This window comes from Pagrus pagrus (assembly GCF_965226575.1).
Source record: "Pagrus pagrus genome assembly, chromosome: 8".
Classification (NCBI taxonomy): domain Eukaryota; kingdom Metazoa; phylum Chordata; class Actinopteri; order Spariformes; family Sparidae; genus Pagrus; species Pagrus pagrus.
Window position 1 is genome coordinate 26,388,716 of NC_140192.1, and position 18,471 is coordinate 26,407,186.

At 41.1% G+C, this 18,471-nt stretch overlaps 1 protein-coding gene across 3 annotated transcripts in view; it reads left to right on the plus strand.

Annotated features, from left to right (window-relative positions):
• Window positions 1-5,985, plus strand: part of mfsd3 (major facilitator superfamily domain containing 3) — a 32,010-nt gene extending 26,025 nt beyond the window's left edge. For all 3 annotated transcript variants that reach the window (XM_084358855.1, XM_084358854.1, XM_084358856.1), the window contains exon 6: window positions 3,014-5,985. In XM_084358855.1, coding sequence (XP_084214981.1) covers window positions 3,014-3,220 — 207 coding nt within the window. In that variant the 3' untranslated portion in view covers window positions 3,221-5,985. The remainder of the gene's footprint in view (window positions 1-3,013) is intronic.
• The last annotated feature ends 12,486 nt before the right edge of the window (window positions 5,986-18,471 follow it).

An 18,471-nucleotide genomic window follows, 5' to 3' on the forward strand; every position in this document is an offset into this window, starting at 1 on the left:
CACAACACAATCTTTCTTTTCTTTTCTTCCTCCCTCCTTCCGTTCTGTCCTATCCTCTGTTTTGGTTTAAGGGGCTATTATATAATTTTAGGTCATTTCCTTTAGTTCTCTAAGGGGGCCTGAGAGGGAAATCTTCAGCATACAGTACCACACCTATCGTCACCTGAACCTGTCAGTTCTCATCAGCTGTTTCCACCTGGAGAATGTCAGACCAAGTCTCTATTCATTGCTTCTTTTCTTCTTGTCCCCCCACCCCCTTTCCTGTTTTTTGCCCCCTCGCTGATATTGTCCCTCCTACCCCCTCACTCCAACTCTTTGTCATTCTGTAGTCCTTTAAACGCTCCTGACTTTTTCCTCTCCTCTCTCGTTTTCTCCTCTTCGACATAACTCCTTTTGTCCCTGTCGTAACTGGGCCATCGTTGCCTGGAGGTGATCGCTGTTCACACAGCCATTCAGACGTCACTCAGTCAATCTCTGAAGGTGACAAATTATCATTTAAATTGCTGTCACTCTTAAAGTGGAGAAGAATGGGGGGGGATCACAGGCTGTAGCACAGATATTTGGTTAGTAATAAAATAAATAACAGAGGAGAATCAATCACAACGTGTGATGATGAGAAACACGGTTAATTTGAGAGGTTCTCATGACACATATACCGTTTGCTTTTTAGTGTGTTGGTGTGTGAATCAGTGTGTGTGTGTGTGTGTGTACGGGCACACAGGAGCATTAGCTCGCCTGTGCTCGTTGTGTGTATATGTGTGTGTTATTGAAGGTAGTGCTATCCAGTGACAGAAAGCTGATAGTGTGAGTGCTTGTTAACGATCCCCAGGAGAAAGAAACCGAATCTGTTAAACAAGTTGCTCAGAATAAAGGCACTCCACTTAGCTGTGGTCACACAGGCTCTCAGAGCTCTCTACCTCAGCGTACAGACCACAGACTCAGCTCAGAGACTCACCACCACTTCTTCAACTCTCATCGAATTCATATCATTTTATTTACAGCATTTGTTTACTATTGAGAAGTATTCGGTACAAACTGACGTGGTTGTTGTCCGAAACGGCAGTAGAAATGTTAAAACGTTAAGAAATAGTCTTGTCATAGAAGCTTCTGGTAGCGTTCATGGATAAGAATTACTTGTCAGCATGGTTTTGTCTCCATTAAATGTAGAAACCACAAGTTCAGTCCATACTGTATGTATATGATCAAAGGATTTAGAGTTGCAACTCATTATCAATTAATCTCTAAATCTTTCTTTTTTTTTTTATTAAACTTATACAAGTAGTTTAAACTGGTAATGACATACATAAGCAAACAAACTTAATGCCTGTCACCTGGTCGAATTCTGAGAATTTAAGCATTTTTTGTGCTGAGGATAAATTGAAGAGTCTCACAACCTGAGGAAAGAAGCATAAGTCTGTATTGCCGGACTATCTTGATCTTGGCTTATTAAAATTAAGACATAACATTACCGGGAAATGTTGATAACTAATGCTATAGCTCAAAATTCCAATTACTGAGCAACTAAACCTGATCGCTGAAGGCTTACATGTAACCTAAGTGTATGAACGGCACTCTAACATGGGAGCCTGCGGCACCTAAAAGATACTGTGTTTCACCATCATTATATAACAGTTAATATCTTACATAGTCACAAATAGATATATTACATCATGCCTATGCATCCTGGACGTAGCAAAACAAAAAACAAAAAGTGAAAGTTAAAGCTGTTTGAATTCATTTATCTTTTACACCAGCCATTCTCAAATTAGAGAATGATGCAGTTTTATTTCAGAAACAATAGTTCTAAGTGAACATGGGCCTGTGTCAATGCAGTGTGAATTAATAATCCATCCACATAACACTTTATAAACGTGCATATCTGTCAACACATGCAGTAACAATGCCCCATCTCTGACGCGTTTTATCAGTTCTGATTACTTTTGTAACTGCGAATATCCAATCATAAATATTTTATGTTAATATTTTAACTAAATCAAATCAATTATTTATTGTAAATAACCTCTCGTGGCCAACCTGCAGCACCTTCCCACACCAGATAATCACTGGTTTAGACCTCAAAGTTGCAGATAATTTCTCTACTTCTACTAATCATTATTTCCACTAAGCTTTGCAGCTTTAGTTCTCAAATGACAAAGAGAAAAGAAATGATGCAAAACAAACATTTTTAATCCTGTAGAAGAAGCTTATGTTGTAATTTGTGGATATACATTAGTGGAGGATAACAACACCCTTGTTTATTTGCTGCCACGTCAATGTTTGACACTCAGAGTAAAGTAAAGAGTATTTATTTGTGCGTGAAAATGTTTCCGAATGTTTTTTTTTGTCAGGCAGGCTTTTACAAATTGAGTCTATATTATGGAAAGATTAAATGTTTTTTTTACAATGAAGTACAGAACGCTGAGCCCAACGAATTAAGTTCTTTGGTCTAGGTGTCACTAGAGTCCGTCTGTTGTGTTGGAGTTACCTGCCTCACCTGATGCTGCGCTCTCAGACAGAGGGAGGAGGAGGCTGGGGGAGATTAGGTAATCTCTGTCCCTCTCTTTCTCTCTCTCACCCCCTCTTGAAAGCCTTAAGGCTGGGATCAGATACTCTTCTTCGTTTGGCCTCCATCCATCGTCTCAGCCCGTGATCTCACGCTTTCTCTTTCAGGCTTCCAGTCTCTCCTACTCCTTTTTTTTATCGTTTCCTTTTGCACTTTGCATTTTATTCCTGAAAATGATACTTTTTTATTCTCGTCTGTTGATACTGATTATTCTGTATTACAGGTTCAAAAACATTAGATGAAACCTTGTGCTACCCTCACCTCTCTACTTCCCCGTCCACTGCTCCCTCCTTTCACTTACAATGTCCCTTTATTTTCCAAACCCTCTCCTACCCGCTTATCCTGTTTCTCAATTCCCTCTCCTTTACTTCCTCCTCACACTCTCTTTTCCCATCATTCCTCTACTATTTCCCCCATACCTACCTCTCCACTCCTTCCTCTCACCTTCAGGCGACTCACTACAGTTTCCTGGCGACTCTGGAGGTGCTGGGCAAGCTGACGTTCAGCGCTCTGGCCGGAGGCGTAGTGGATTGGTTCGGTTTCCAAGTTGCCTTCCTCTTCTTCCTCACGCTCTCCGCTGGGACGGCCCTGCATGTGTGGACGGCTACCTTCACTGGTGCTCTCAGGGAACACCAGCTCAAAGAGCAGCCCAAGTGAGATCAGGATTAGGGTGAACAGTCCTGATCCGGGGCGTCTGCTGGTGCTGAAAATGAGTTAAACTATCAGTATTCAGACTCAATAGTCCTTGGATCGCATTAAATGTTAACACTCATGACTTTAGCATATCTTTTCAGTAAAGAAGTTCTCGAATAAGTTTCTTGTTCTGCCATTTTTAAGGATAAATCAGCCATGCAGTTAAGTACTCTATTACAGAGTGTGTATTTTGTCATTTCACTGGCAAAACGGGCCTTACGTCTGATTTATTTTGCATTCGAAATGTCTGGAAAAGTCGTAATATTTACAGTAGTGTGAGGAACGTTTGCAGAAACTGTTAAGGTAAGGATGAGTATTGTTGTATTGAGTTTGGGAAATATAATCCAAGCTGTTTGTATCATCTGAGCCATTTTAATGTTTTAATGAGCCAGCAATAAGAGCTGTAGCCAAAAGCAATATCGCTTCTTTGTGATGCTTGTTCTATCATATGGTACTGTATAAAAATATGTTAGTCATTCTCCTGAGTTCTATGGTTTACAGTTAATCTCTACTACCTCGTATCAGCTCTGTACAGTACGATACACAGGAGGTGAATGTACAGTAGCTGCACCAAGTAGAGGATACACTCATTGTGACACACAGACTTACGTTATCTACGCCACAACAGTTAGCCAAAGTAGGTTTGTAGTTACCACACAAGTTTCATTTTAGAAAAGGGAATAAAAATGCACTTCAGCTGTTGAATGAAGAACGTTTGTTCTGTTGAATTAACCACAGATTTTCAGAGTAAAATCCCCTTTCCTGTTGGGAATAGGATACCCTGGATGCTTACTTCTTGTAGGAAACCTGAGCCTTACACACTGCATGGTGCCATCTTGTCTCAGTTTTTCAATCAAAGATTCAGACCTGTCAATAAACTCTGAAAATAACTTTATAAAACTTGAAAGACCAACAGATAATATTCACACGGTGGCCATTTTCCTCTGTAACACTCAGGGTGGGAAGCTCAAATGTCACACTGCTGTGTTGCAGATTGTCCTAAAAACGTAGAGAATCTGACAAATTATTATCATTTCACTGCTGCTCTGATAGGGTTGCTGTGGTGATGCAATTTTCCCACCAACTAATAAGCTTGTGACGACAGCAGTGTCACCAGGTACACCAGGCTTCTTATAAAAAAATACACTCAGGATCTGTAGAGCGCTGTGTTAGTTTAATTCAAATAAGAATCTGAACATTTCCTGCTGGTACAGCTTCACATTAAAAGCATTTAACTGGCGTAATACAGATTGACTTTTATTATGACGTAGTCTAGTCACAGGAAATGCAATGTGTTCACTGAGTCTGGCAGCAGAGTAGTGGTTTCTGGCACAGCTTCACCTACTTCCAAGGTGCGTGGATAAGGGAGAAAGTCTATAAAGGTCAAAAAGCTCCAGCAACACTTGCAGTATAGTTGTAGTTCTGTAGTATATACAACATTATCATTAACCACACTATCAGGTTCCCTATTAGAATTGGTTATAAATCCAAAATATTGCCAAATAGGCGCTTTTGCATTTTGCCTTGACAACAAGTCCTCAGCCGTTGTCTTGTCGATCAACTCCTCTTACTCTCGTTACGTGATAGGTGAAATGTGACTCCTGCTACTCTGCTGTAACTCTGCTGCTGGCACTGCGACTGTACAGAGGAGAAACCTTCAGTTCATGAACGTTGATGAAAAAGCAAAACAGTGGTGGGTAAGTTATGTAATCGGTGTATGCCCGAACAACGTGTAACACTGACAACCACGGCAACACTACCTCCTGATTGAATAACAACTGTAAAGACAATGTAGAGTGCAGATCTGGAGGGACAGTAAGCCACATTTCAAAGTAATCTATGCTAGCGTTGGCATTTAACCACTTCCTAGCTAACATTAACATTTGATACATTAAGTCAATAAGAAAGGCATAAAATAATTTCAAAATATCAAGGCACATCTTGGACACATTTATTTAAGCTTGGATGTGAAACACACCGTAATGTTAGCTAGGAAGAGGTTAAATGCTAACGTTGACTAATGGGTTATCAAATATGTTGTTTTACCTGAACTATGGCCCGATGTCCCTCCTAATTTTCTTCTTTTCAGTTGCTCATCAGTCATCCAGGTAATTTTACACCTGGGGAGTCAAACTCTTTCAGCTTCATGCACCACTGAGCAGCTTTCAGAGGAATGAACGCGGCTCCAGCTCTGGTAGTGTATCCAGATTTGAATTGTTGATCCATGGTCAATCTGACTACGTTTATACGACTTCTAACCTGAAAAACAGCAGTGTAACGTTATCCCAGCATTAGCACTTCCCACCCGAACATGACATCAGAAGAAAATGGCCACCGTGTGAATATGGTCTATACCACTTTACATGTTTAAACATCACATATATGTATTATAAAACATACTGTAACCCTCCATGATATTGTATACTATATAAAATAATTTTCTCCAAGCTTAAAATATGAATGAAACAGCAGCGTAGAATGTTCTTTTATTTTCACCAGGCTCTGTAGGAGAATGTATTAATAGAAATTAAGTCTTAATTGTGTCGGCAGGAGACGAGGATGGATCGAATGACATAACAGCATTAAACTCAGCCAAACTAAAAAGCTGAGTCAGTTGCTTTCACCCACATAATAAATAAAGGGATGCCATCCCACATCATCACTGGTTCGTCCATGTAGCCAGATCCTCTGCCATGAGATTTGCACAAAAAATAAAGCTGCTGAGTGAATCTTTGAGTTTTGTGTTTTTGTTGTGTGTGACCAGATTGAACACATGTTGGACCCCCGGGGGAGAGTGAGCTCCTGTGAGGCCTTTGAGTACGCTCCCACCTTTGAAAATCCACCGCTGCTCCAAACACAACAGTAGCTCTCTGCAGCGAACTGGCTGAGGGCTACGGGAGTGAATAGGGCCCGTGTCACAGGATCCAAAACCCATAGAGCCCTAATGACACAACAAATGCTGTGAAGGAGGATTAGACCAGCTTACACAGCCCCTCAATACACCTCCACTTTACACTTTCTCACCCGGCCTCATTATATGGGCGTGCTGTTTGTGTAGCAGGTTCGAGGAGAGAGGCTTATGTTTTATCCTCTCACCATTGTCAGAGAAGAGCGAGCGTTGAGAGCGATAGGCCTGTTTGGTTTGGTGTCTTTTTAAGAGTCACATGAAACCACAAGCCCATGTAAACTTATGAGTGCTTTATGTGAGAGAGGAGGGTTGTTTTTCTCAACGGTATGAGATCCTGTAAATCATCAAGGAGAGACACCCTCAGCTGTTGTGTTCAGAGTTACATTAGATTGTACAAGCATAAAGTTCACCAGCTAAATAGAGCTGAATATGTCTAGATGCCACCTTGAATCTGAAATATGTGGACAATGCTCCCAGGTTCTTGCTTGCATGCTGGAGACAGAAGCATTTTCTTTCTTTGCTTTATTTGGCTGTGTAGCTTTTGGATGTTGACTGAATACAAGACAGGAGTAAGCTAAAGAAAAGGGGAAACCACAAGGGCCATTTAGTGACTGTGTGCAGCTTTAGACTGAATCACCAGGTCTTCTGCAGATGGAGTTTGCCCATTACAATTGCAGATGCTCGTATTTCCATTCATTCTGAGCATTTAAAGATCCAGTGTGTAGGATTCAGTAGCATTTAGCTGTGACATTGAAGAATGCAACCACCTGAACACCCCACATCTCATTCAAATATGGCGCCTGTTCAGTTCAGTTTCAGCTTTCGGGTTTACTTCCTTGTTAAATCTGTCTGTTAAATGTGCATTAAATGGAAATACTCAAGTAATATATCAAATATTAAAAACTGCACTTAAGTACAGTACTTACAGTACAAGGTTAAAAATTAACTCATTCTCAACTTAAAATGAAGAGTGTCAATTAACCTAAATTAGAAAAAAAAGACATTTGTTAGTTTTGAGATCTCTACATCTAAAACTTCTCTTGTCGCACCAAAACAATTGCGGTGAATTGAATTTCAGAAACTCAACAGTAGCACATCTCTCTAACAATGGGACTGTTTGTTTTAAGAAAAGTACTTTCAATAAAACACAAAACCAAAGGAGAAATGTGTTTACTGCAGGAGCATTATTTGCTAACTCTGTTTTAAAGCCTGTGTGCAGACAAGGGAGTGAGGAAAGGTAGACGACTGGTCTGGATCCTACAGCGCTGATGAGAGTGAGACCTCCCACTGCGGTTGCCAGATTGGCAGAAACCCCCCGTGGAGAGAGTGCGTGTCTCGGGGGCCGACCTCCCTGCCACCACTGTAGTGATAGATTGGTGGATTTGATGTTGCCTTACATGTCGGCGATTGACTTTGTGGAGTAATAACAGTCACGGGAATTGCATAAGACTTGTTGCCAAGCCTGAGAGAAGCTGTCTCACTCTTCGGGGCATGTGAGGCATAAAAATAAAAGTGTTGTTATCACAGTACAGGGATCAGGCAATTATTCAGTGATTACCTTAATATAATTAAAGTAATATCAGTGCACATGTCATGTTCATGCATGAATTCCTGAGCTGTTATCATCAGAGTCAGATCCCCTACATTGAAGGCTAAGTATGGGTAATCTTTTATGTCAACAGCTATTCAGTTTCGTTAACAATCAGGCCGAAGCACAAGTCTAGTCACACCACCAACTTTATACCCGTATCAGACAGGAGGCACCGCTGAAGGATAGGCTCGCTCATTCACCGTGTGCCAAGGCTGATCTGCTAATCACAACGTCACCAGGCGCGCCACAATGACACCCAAACAATAGGAAACACAGAAATAATAAGGCAGATTTTATGAGCTATAAGAAAGGAGAGAGAGAGAGTTCACTCACAGTTGCATCTCTCGCCCGGTAGAGTTACCTCTGGGGAGAGAGGGAGGGAATGCAACATGTTTTAATCTCAGCAAACAAAGGTGTTGTATCGCTTTTTTCCCTCTATTGTCTCTGAGTGCCCCGGGAGGAGAGAGGTGTTGGCTTTTTGCGCTGCTTTTGTCCTGTGGCTGGCAGAATGGCCTTCTGGGAAACCTGAGTGGGCAGGTGGAGGAACGGTGAGCAGCATCAGGTGTCGCGGTGTTTCCTCCACTGGTGTTTACTTTTTGTTTATTTGCAGAATGAGAGACATGGACACCTCTCTCTCTCGCTCCTTCTCTCTCCTAAGCTCTTCTCTTCTGGTTCTTCCCACCGTTTTGTCCTCTGTCTTTGTTTTCCTTCCTCTGTTTTCTAAACTAACTTCATCACAGGCTGTTCTTGTTTGTAATTATGCTGCAGGACACTTTTTATGGGAAGATTTTAGACTTCATTGTCATTTCTCTTTGGGTGTAAACAGTATCCAAGAAAATGTTCTGCTGTCTGATCTGATGAAAAAACAAATGAATAAATAAAGGACGATATATAATAACCTAATCAATTTAAATTGAAGCCACTTTTGACAGTAAAATGAATATGTCCAGATACCCGACAGCTCAAATACAAACTTATTAAAGGTGCTACATGTAAGAACAAATTGGGGGCAGCATAGTCCTATCACCAGAAAGTGGGGGTGCACAGCTAACATAGCAAACATATTAACACTGTCAGTAACATTATACAATTACCTACCTCTATAAGCTATCGCTAAATAGCCAGTCTCGAAGAAACATTGCGAGTTCGGCGTCAATAAAACCCAAGCCCCCAGGAAGAGCACCAGTCTTGAAGCCAACTCTCGTAGTGGCCAAACTGTGTAATCACAACATCACGTGATGCACTGGGGTCCCTTAAGCTTACATTGTGCAAGAAGCGGCTGTGAAATGCTAGATACATTTTTCATTGTATGGGCCCCACAACACGGAAGTTCTGGGTAGTTCTATACCCAGGAGGTCGCGCTTTTTTGGCTTCATGTGCCATTGAACAGCTTTCCTAGGAATGAACACGGCTCCACCTCCGATACTGTATCCAGGTTTTAATGGGACGTCCTTGATACAAGCTCAGAGCAGCACCACTTCTTCATTCGTTCATGTTGGACTCAGGGCACATGGACACTACAGGGACTCACTATCACCTCTTGAGGTACAAAGTGCAATTAAGAGACAGGACAGTCCAAGGATAGCTGGTTAGCATATCTCTGCAACAGAATACAACCCTGATTTAAAAAAAGGTGGGTGAAACGTTTGCCATGCTTGTGAACGACTAAGCCTTTTGAGGATGCTCCTTTCATGTCCAGTCATGATACACCTGTGATTCACCTGTGAACAATGAACCTGTTTTTCTGTGGAATGTTCCAAACAGGTGTTTTTGGAGCATCCCAACAACTTTCCCAGTCATTTGTTGCTCATGTCCAACTAGTTTGAAACAAGTTGCTGGCATCAAATTCAGAAGAAGCATATATTTACAAAGATCAATGAAATTGATGAGGGAAAACATTAAATATGATTTCTAATTGAGTATACGTACAAAAAAAGAATAAAATCTGTAATTTATGTTGTACACAGCCTCCTAACTTGTCTTTAAACAGGATTGTACATAGACGTCTTTTAGAAAGAGGCAAGCTTTCATCTTTAGTCAATCAGGTTAATATCAAAAATAATAAATACGAGCAGCTTCAAAATACATGCTCCATTACACATCTATAGTATTATATTACAACATAGTAAACTGCCTCCCCATGTGAGTTTTTCTTTTAATTGACAAGCTAACCACACTTAAATATTTGTATGATGTTGAAAGGAAACTAAAGTGTAAAGATCTTAAATCAAAGTGCTAAGTATGAGTGACAATGATAATGGCTCCCTGAAGTTGCTTTAATGTTGTTAAGAGCTTTTATTTTTTACAGATATATATCTTTAAACATCAGCATTTTAACACCACACATGTGGCCAGACTTTATTTATAAACTCTATGTTCTTTATGGAAAATACTGCACTGAAACTCCATGGAAACCTGGATCCCTGATTGTGGTATTCTGGTCATATAACTACAGTATATAGGGCTTCACAGCAGTCTACCACAGTAATAATAAGCCTGCTTGCGTTTAAGTAAGTAAGGTTTTGAAAGCAATACTTTTACTTTTAGTAGAATATAAAGATCTGAATAGTTGTTCCACTGATTCTTCACATGTGACTACAGCAGGGAAAGACGGAGAGGAAAAGAAACCAGAGACATGGCTGACCAGGATCTAAGGAGGACGTATAGGAAAGAGAGGCAGCCTTAATGCAGGACGGACAGAGGAGCAGTGAGGGTTCAGTTTGCTGTTAGCTAAGACACAACGGCCGAGCCGTAACTCTAGCCCCAGGAGAGGCGAGCGCTGGTGTATTTTCTTCCATTGCAGGCTGGCAGATATCTTTACCTGGTGACAACACGCACCTGTGTGTAGATCACATGACCTGATGGCCACTGTGGGAACTGGCAGTGAGATGTACTCAGTTAGCCTGTATGCAGATTTAAAGATCTAAGTGGAAGAAGTCAGGAAACCAACTGAGCTGAATCATTACAGTTTATTCACTGTTTCTGTGCATTCGTCAACCCAATCGCCAGAATAAAGGTCAGCTTCTGCGAAACCACAGATAAGTTAAAACTCATAATTCTTTAAGATGCAACCTGACGTTTGTTTAGGTTCAATTTTCTATTATTTCTCTCAAAGCATTTGGTTAGGGTTAGAAAAACATACTGTTTTGGTCCAACTTTTCACGATTGGATTTGGTCACCACCAAAAGGCTAAAGATTGTCCCACTTACCGTGAAAAAGCCAGTTTGGTTGCCACAAAAACAGCTGGGAATATCACCAGGTCTCCTTAAAAAACACCTGGTTTTGTCACCACAAAAGCGGCTGGACATTGTCCAACTTCCTGTGAAAAATAGCCGACTTTGGTCGCCACAAAAACGGCTGAAATGTCTTCACAGGCTCGAACTGTTGGGCAGCATTGTGGCTTGTTGTAACGACACCCTTCACCTTCACCACCGCATATGAAAGTCAGCTAAAAGCATATACTGTGAACGTGACATGCCACATTTGGTAACATTATATCCTGTAGTGTGGGCTGACATTTGTTTAGCTTTATCTTGAGTTAGATGTGTTTCATGTCAACGGCTCTTTATTTGCCTGCATCATGTTTTAAAAGTTCAAACATTTCTGACAGACACACTGAATCTGCTAAATACATCCAGCACATGACCATTTATCTGCGCTGTTATTTCAGGGTGTCTCATAATCATGTTTTGGAGAATTTTCTTTTGGGGAATTACCAGTATTTGAATACAGTTAATTTAAAAAAAATCAAGCACATAATCCCCTGCACTTAATTTAGAAACAGTCATTTTCCCATTTTGATGAGAGCCTGGGTGGAATTTTCAATTAGTTTCCACTGAGATGCCATGAGTTCACCTAAACAGCCTCTGAGCACTAACCACAAGCCCGACCCCGCTGAATAACTTAACGTAAGAATAAATTGTATGTTCTGTACTCATTTCATTAATAATACACAACTAATTTTCATACAGGATCTCTGCTCCCTGCCAACATAATCATAGTTGTCTATTTTTAGGTTCAGGGTTTTAATTGGCATGAATATTCCAATGAGAGACAAAGAAGCGCGTGTTGAAGACGGCGGCGTAAACAGTGTGTGATTCACTTAGAAAACGAGATAAAGAGGCAAAGAGACACAGAATTTCACATGCAGGATCTTAAATGAGATGTGAGACACACGGAGAGGAGATCTTTATCATCACGCTGTACTTTTGGGATGGAATCTGTGAGTCTGCAGTATCCGGGTGTGTCAAGATCTTTTTTTTTTTTTAACAATTACAAACATGAGGTAATTTTCTTGGTGCTCACAGTCACAGGGTTATTTCATGACCACAACTTAAGTAATCAATTAGTATGTCATCTAATAGCAACCTCAGCCTTTTTCCCTATTGTTTGGGCATCTGGTCATTAATTGTGGCTTTTAATGTTTATAAAGAATTAAAATCATTCATCCACATCCAACAATTACAGCTGATTTTTTTTTCTTTTGAGTGCCTTTATACTTGACTACGCTTGACTTTGTTTTTCATCCTGTCCACCACCGAGATCAGAGAAATCCATGCTGTTTACACTCATATATTATATTTCTAATTACCACTCAGAGGTTGATGTAGCTACTCCCAGTTGCACACTAACAGAAACTCTAATTCGATATGAAGATCAAGCTAGTTAAAACAGTATAATACAATCTGATATTGCACTCTAAGCAGCTTCTAGGTGGTGGGTAATTGAGAGTTGTAGGTAAGCAAGTGTGTGTGTGTTACAAAAAAGGTGTTACTTGGTGGAAAAGATATGTTTTAAGATTGCATCAGGGCACTTAAGGGATGCGTTTCACTTCTTTATAAAAGGTATTTATGTCTTTTAAAATCATGATTAGATGTCCTCTTTAATTGTCTTGGGTTATATCAGTTCCTCGAAAAAGGTGTCAGCTTGGCTCCTATATGATGGAATAGAATATTTTTATAGCGTTAGCGATAGCGTTCATTTAGGCCAACAAACCAAAGGCACAGCAAAATGTATCTATGCATCTTTGCAAAATAGCCTAAGCGCTGCTAGAGGCTTGGTGACATCTAATGTGCTAGCAAGCTGGGAACATGCTCGCACTTGTCAAGTCACAATAGGTTGCTAGGCTTCGTTGTGTTTCCTCCAGACTATATTCATTTTTGTCGAGGATTGTAGCCAGCGACATTTTCATTTGATAAAGAGTTACTGAGGAAAATGAATGTTCGCTGAGTAAGCTAGCTAGGTTGCTAATTGTCAGCTAGCAAGCACATTAGCTCAGTCGCTTGCAGTGCAGTAATTTTACAATTTATTCAGAAGAGATGTTCATCAACTCCCTATAAAACCAGCCCAAAAAACATGCCTGTTTGTGGAGAAGTCCAAAGATTTGCAGTTGAGGGTTAAAGCTGCTGTGAGCATCGTTGTAGCTAAGCTCTTGTCCGCTTTGCAGTTCGCAGTTCGCAATTCCCTCCCTCCGTTCCTACCTAAGAAGAGCAGGGAAAACAGGAAATGTCTTTTCTCGTGTACTGCTTGATGTGCACGTGAGCAAAATAAATCTATTAAAAGTTCCTATCCATCAACGGAACATTTACTTTGGTCTGCCATGTTTCTGCGTAGCCAAGTCAGCAAATCGTGCAACAAAATTTTTTGCACTCGTTCCAACTGAATTTTCCCAGACGGAAACTCATTTTTTCGACACCACATGAGTGCACTATACATGTATACATTTAAAACAAATGTATTAAATATAAAACATGGATGGTGCAACAGCTAATAAGCTACAGTGGATTCCTCCATTTTGGACTCTCCAGCTCTCCGTTCCCTCAAGGTCAACACTGTTAAGGTGACTTGGAGCAAATTCACATGTCAAACTTCAATTTGAAGTAAAAGTTTGAGATGCTTCTGAGAGCATGCCTTTTTATACATTTCTAAATAAAACGACAAACATTGAAATAATCTCAAACACATGTGTGAAGGAGCATTTGCAGTGATGGGAGCTTCTCTGTGGTGAAACAGTCTCTGCTATCCAGTCCCTCAGTGATGGGCTGGGATGTGACAAGCTGCCAGCTCATATGGTGTTGAGCCTGAGTCACTTAGCTCTGCTCTGCCTCAGTCTCCAGGCTCAGACCCCTTCAGCCTATCCCCACTCTATCCCCCTCACTCTCAGTCCCACCACACACCCCCATCCTCACCCATCCTCTACCCCAGCCTCATTTGGACCATTAGGGCCAAGACAGGAGAAGCCTCGTTCTTGTGCACACACCCCACTTCTTCTCTTTCGTTTTCTGTCATCTATTTTCCAACGCCTTCCCTCCACTCGTCCATCTCACTGCCCTCACATGCGGACAACCCGTCGGGACTAGTTGTTGACGGGGGAGTTAACAGCGCATTGTGATGGTGTTTAAAGGGTTCTGGCTCTATATGGCTGTCCTCTAGCTGGCTGACTCCATGCCTCCTGGTGATGGAGCCTTTTGAGGTCATTTACTCCATCCGTCCGTCCCTCCATCCATCCCTCAGTCCGTCCATCCATCCGTCCATCCATCCATCCATCCATCTATGATCATCCATTTCTTTGCTCAGTAATAACAAGTAAAAAAAAAATCTCTTTTTAACCGTTCACTGAGGAGTTGTTGTTGGCAGACTGGATCCTATCATATTCCAGGCCTATATTGTGTTCAGTATCTCTTGGGAAAATCATTCTTTGGCAAACTTTGGCAGAGAACAAACTCTATTGTTTCTTAGAGTGCAGTCACACAAGAAAGACTCAAATTTCTCTTAATCCCGTATCAGACTATCTCTGGTATGAAACCGAGGCTTTGAATTAATGGGAAATGTCAAATTTGTCATGCTGGTATCACTAACAAAAGTTTATGAGATCCTGTGTAACAATGGACTGAGACGACCAGCTGTTAGTCACCATACAGTGTTCATTCCTACTGACGTACAATATTGTTGCAACTTGTGTTTTATGTTATGGATAATTTACTGATAATAAAAGGAAATATCACAGGGAAAAAAGCTATGCAATCTAAGAAGAAGATCTGAGATGATTATTCAAGTTAGAGTTACGTAAAAGGAGTTACTGAGTTACAAACAAGGAGGCTACCAAACAGGCAACCGCAGTTTGAGTCAGTGTTACAGACTTTGTAAGCATGATACACAGGATATTTTTAAGGAAAGCTCCAGTCGTGTTTGTGGTGACAGAAGCAGGTGTTTTGAAGGAGACCTTGGGATACTTCCAGCGGTGATTCCAAAAAAGGTATCTTAAGCCAAAACATGATGTTGTCCTCACCCTGACTGAGTGGTTTTTGTCTCTAATCCTAACCACAGCATAAGCACAGCATTGTGACAAGAGTGAAATAGTTATTGGAGAAATTATAAACAATTTTCACATTTTTGTGTGTTCAGCATTGAGTAAAAGACTCAAAGTAAAACAGTTGGAATTCTTTTATTGTAAGCGAATATTTTTTTTAATTTCATTAAAATTAGCACCAAATACATAGTTTCTTCCATTTTCAGGTTTTTATGAAGGCTATTTTTTGAGCCTTTATAAGTACCGTAGATACAAAAACATGTTCTCACTTGTCAAATACAGCAGCTTTGGTCGGTGACACTAAGCTTCATACTATGACACTGTACTAACGCCTCTAGTGTCAGTTCTGCCCCAGAAGGTCTCCGCGGTCAGGTTAGCAATAATAAATATGCAACGTCCGGTTGGACTTGGGCTCCAAAACATTTCAGAAAAGATTACAGTTTTGGGTTAAAGTAGCATTTTTTAAAGTTATTTCCAGAATTTTTGCTTAAAATATTAAAAAATTGAAGAGAGCGTGAAGAAACAACAGTGATGACATTATGTGAAAGACGTCTAACTGCTGTGTTGCAGAGATGTCCACTGAAGTTAGCATGTTACACAGCTAGCCTTCCTGTCTCGTAATACCACTTTGTACCGCAAGAGGCGATATCTCCAATAGCCCCTGTAGTTTCACCTGAGATATATATGCCAGCTGTTAGCGTAATGAATGAACAAAATAAACTCACAAAATGTCAAAAAATAAAATACTTTTACTTCTATTTATTTAGTAAACGGAACAATACAACCGTACACCCTCTGAGCTCAAGTTCCTCTCTTCTACCGAGCTAAGATGAGCGTAACTGCCTCTTTAACGCATCGTTCAAACTTGATTTAAATGAAATAAAACTCGCCAAGACAGTCTTGGTTAGTCTTTCCTCGATCACCTCTGGTTTGGCCAGACTTCACATTCCAGCTCTCCAGACAAACTCCAGGGCCACAGGCTCTAGGGTCAATCGAGCCATGAGCTAACGGCGGGTAGCTACAGCCAAGGACAGTTGACGGTTACTCTGGTGATATGCTGCCCCCTATGTTTTCAGAGCCACCTTTGAAATCTGGCCATGTACTTCAAATGACACTGTAAAAGCGACTCCCAATTACCTGCCAGTTTCCAAAAATGAGTGTGTGCATATACGATGGGTGTGTTGATGTGGAGAAAACACGAAGCGACGAGGTGATGGAGCGAAGAGGAGAGGAAGGGTGGAGATCTGTGGAGGAAGGGAGGAGAGGATGAGAGGACCAGAGGACAGAGGGGGAGATACAGGACCATTACTACACTGTTTGACATCATCAGGGATTCAGCCTCGGGCCAGAGCGACTAATGGGGGTCTCTCTCTCTCTCTCTCAGCCTCTCTCTCTTCCTCTATCTCTTACACACACAACAATCACATTCAAAATGCACACTACATGTACTGATATGAATTCATGCATGCTTCAGTGCTCAGAGCTGTACAACATGTGAATACACATGTGCACAAACTATGCGCACAGACAGCTGAGCCGCCATGCCCAATCCAATAAGGTTTTCGCGCAGTTTAAAATACCAAATAGCTGAATCTATACTTCCTGTTGCTACCTCAAACTGCATGTTCATTTTGGTGCAAAGCCGTACTGTACATATTGTGTTGTTGCATTCAGATGTACAGCGTGGTGCTATACATCTCATTTTCCTCTTGCTTCACGGTTAAACTAATCTTGTCAAATCATTCATGTAAGTGTTGATGTGTCATCTGTGAGACAAAAGGGGAACAGTTTAGCCCCTCTATCTCACCCTGTACCTTGAAAGCCACACCGCTTGTGCATCTCCGCAGTCTTTGAGGGAAAAAAGGCTTACAGTGCCACGCTGCCGAGAAAAGCCAACTCATCCCCACCAGCATTTGTTGTGCTCCGCTTAATCTAATTCAACTGCTAAAACCCCTGTGACAGCAGCTCCTGTGCTTCAAGCACTAAATCATAGTCTTAACAGGGGAACGGCAGCAAAAAATAAAGATGAGAGAGAGAATAAGCAGAGCGGAGACAGAGGAGGTAATGCATCCAGATAAAAAGAGATGGATGTGGGAGAGAGAGAGAGAAGAGAAGAGAAAGGCAGTGGTGGATGTGAGAGGTGGGACCATCGGAGGGGCAGTGTGTTGACTGATGTAGACAGCTGGACATGGATTTTTTAATCTGTCCAAATAGGATCTGCCCAATGTAGGCTTTTCTCCAGAGCAGCAGGCCCAGCACTGTGGTTGTGACAGCCAGACGACAGCATGGGACCACAGCACTCAGAGATGACACCACTGCTGCCTCTGTGTGCCTGTGTGCCTGTGTGTGTGTGTGTGTGTGTGTGTGTGTGTGTGTGTGTGTGTGTGTGTGTGTGTGTGTGTGTGTGTGTGTGAAAGAGAGCAATATGTGCATCTGTGTGAAGAAGAAGAAGAGGGAGAAAGTCTAACAACAAGACAAGCAGTCAAAATGTCTGCAAGTGTTGCCGGCAGTAGTGTCAGATAAACTTTGTAGTTTTCATTTTAGATTTCCATCTGATGCCAAACACGAGCTGTGATGCAGTGTTGTTGTGGATGGGCTGCGCTCAGGTGACGGCTGTGATGTAACGCACACACAGCAGTCAGGTTTCTATCCAAATATAGCCCCCACATTTTAACCAAATTCAAACCAAAGTTTGAATTTATGTTTTTATCATATAAGATAAACAGCTGGTGGTGCTTAAACCATTGCAGAAAAAGACAGGACCAAATTATTGTTCGAGCAAAGATTAATTCATACTTTTTTTTTATTTAACCAACACTGATGAGAGTCTACACACCGTCAGCTAGTAATGTATAATTGAAACATATAGGTCAGTTATCTGTATTATTATATTACGTGTGGAGACATTATTCTGAGCCACAATGGATCATTTTGTAACTCATTGAGCAGAGACTCTGACACACCCTCCACCTCAGAGAGCACTGGAGAAACTGCCGAGGTCGAGGCGACCCAGCCAGACATTAGCCATGCCACAACTGCTGATGACTTGTTTATAGATGGCATTATAGGCAGCCCTGCAGTTTAACATGCAGACAGAATATAATATATTATACAATATATATAGTAAGGGTTTCCTGTGCTGTGTCTCTATCAGCTTAGGGTCCTTGGTCTCTGAAGACCCCTGGGTAACACATATATTGTATCAAAAGTGCCTTAGAAAACATAATCAACCCGGCCCTCCCTCCTCCTCCCATCTTCTAAAAACACTTTTCAAAGTTATTTAAAATGATTTTTCTGATTCCAAATCACATTCTCAAAGTTGTTGTTTTTTTACATTGAACTTTTACTGTGGATCTTATAAATGCTTGCTGGGCTGAGTCTTTCAAAATGTTTGTTTGCAGTACATT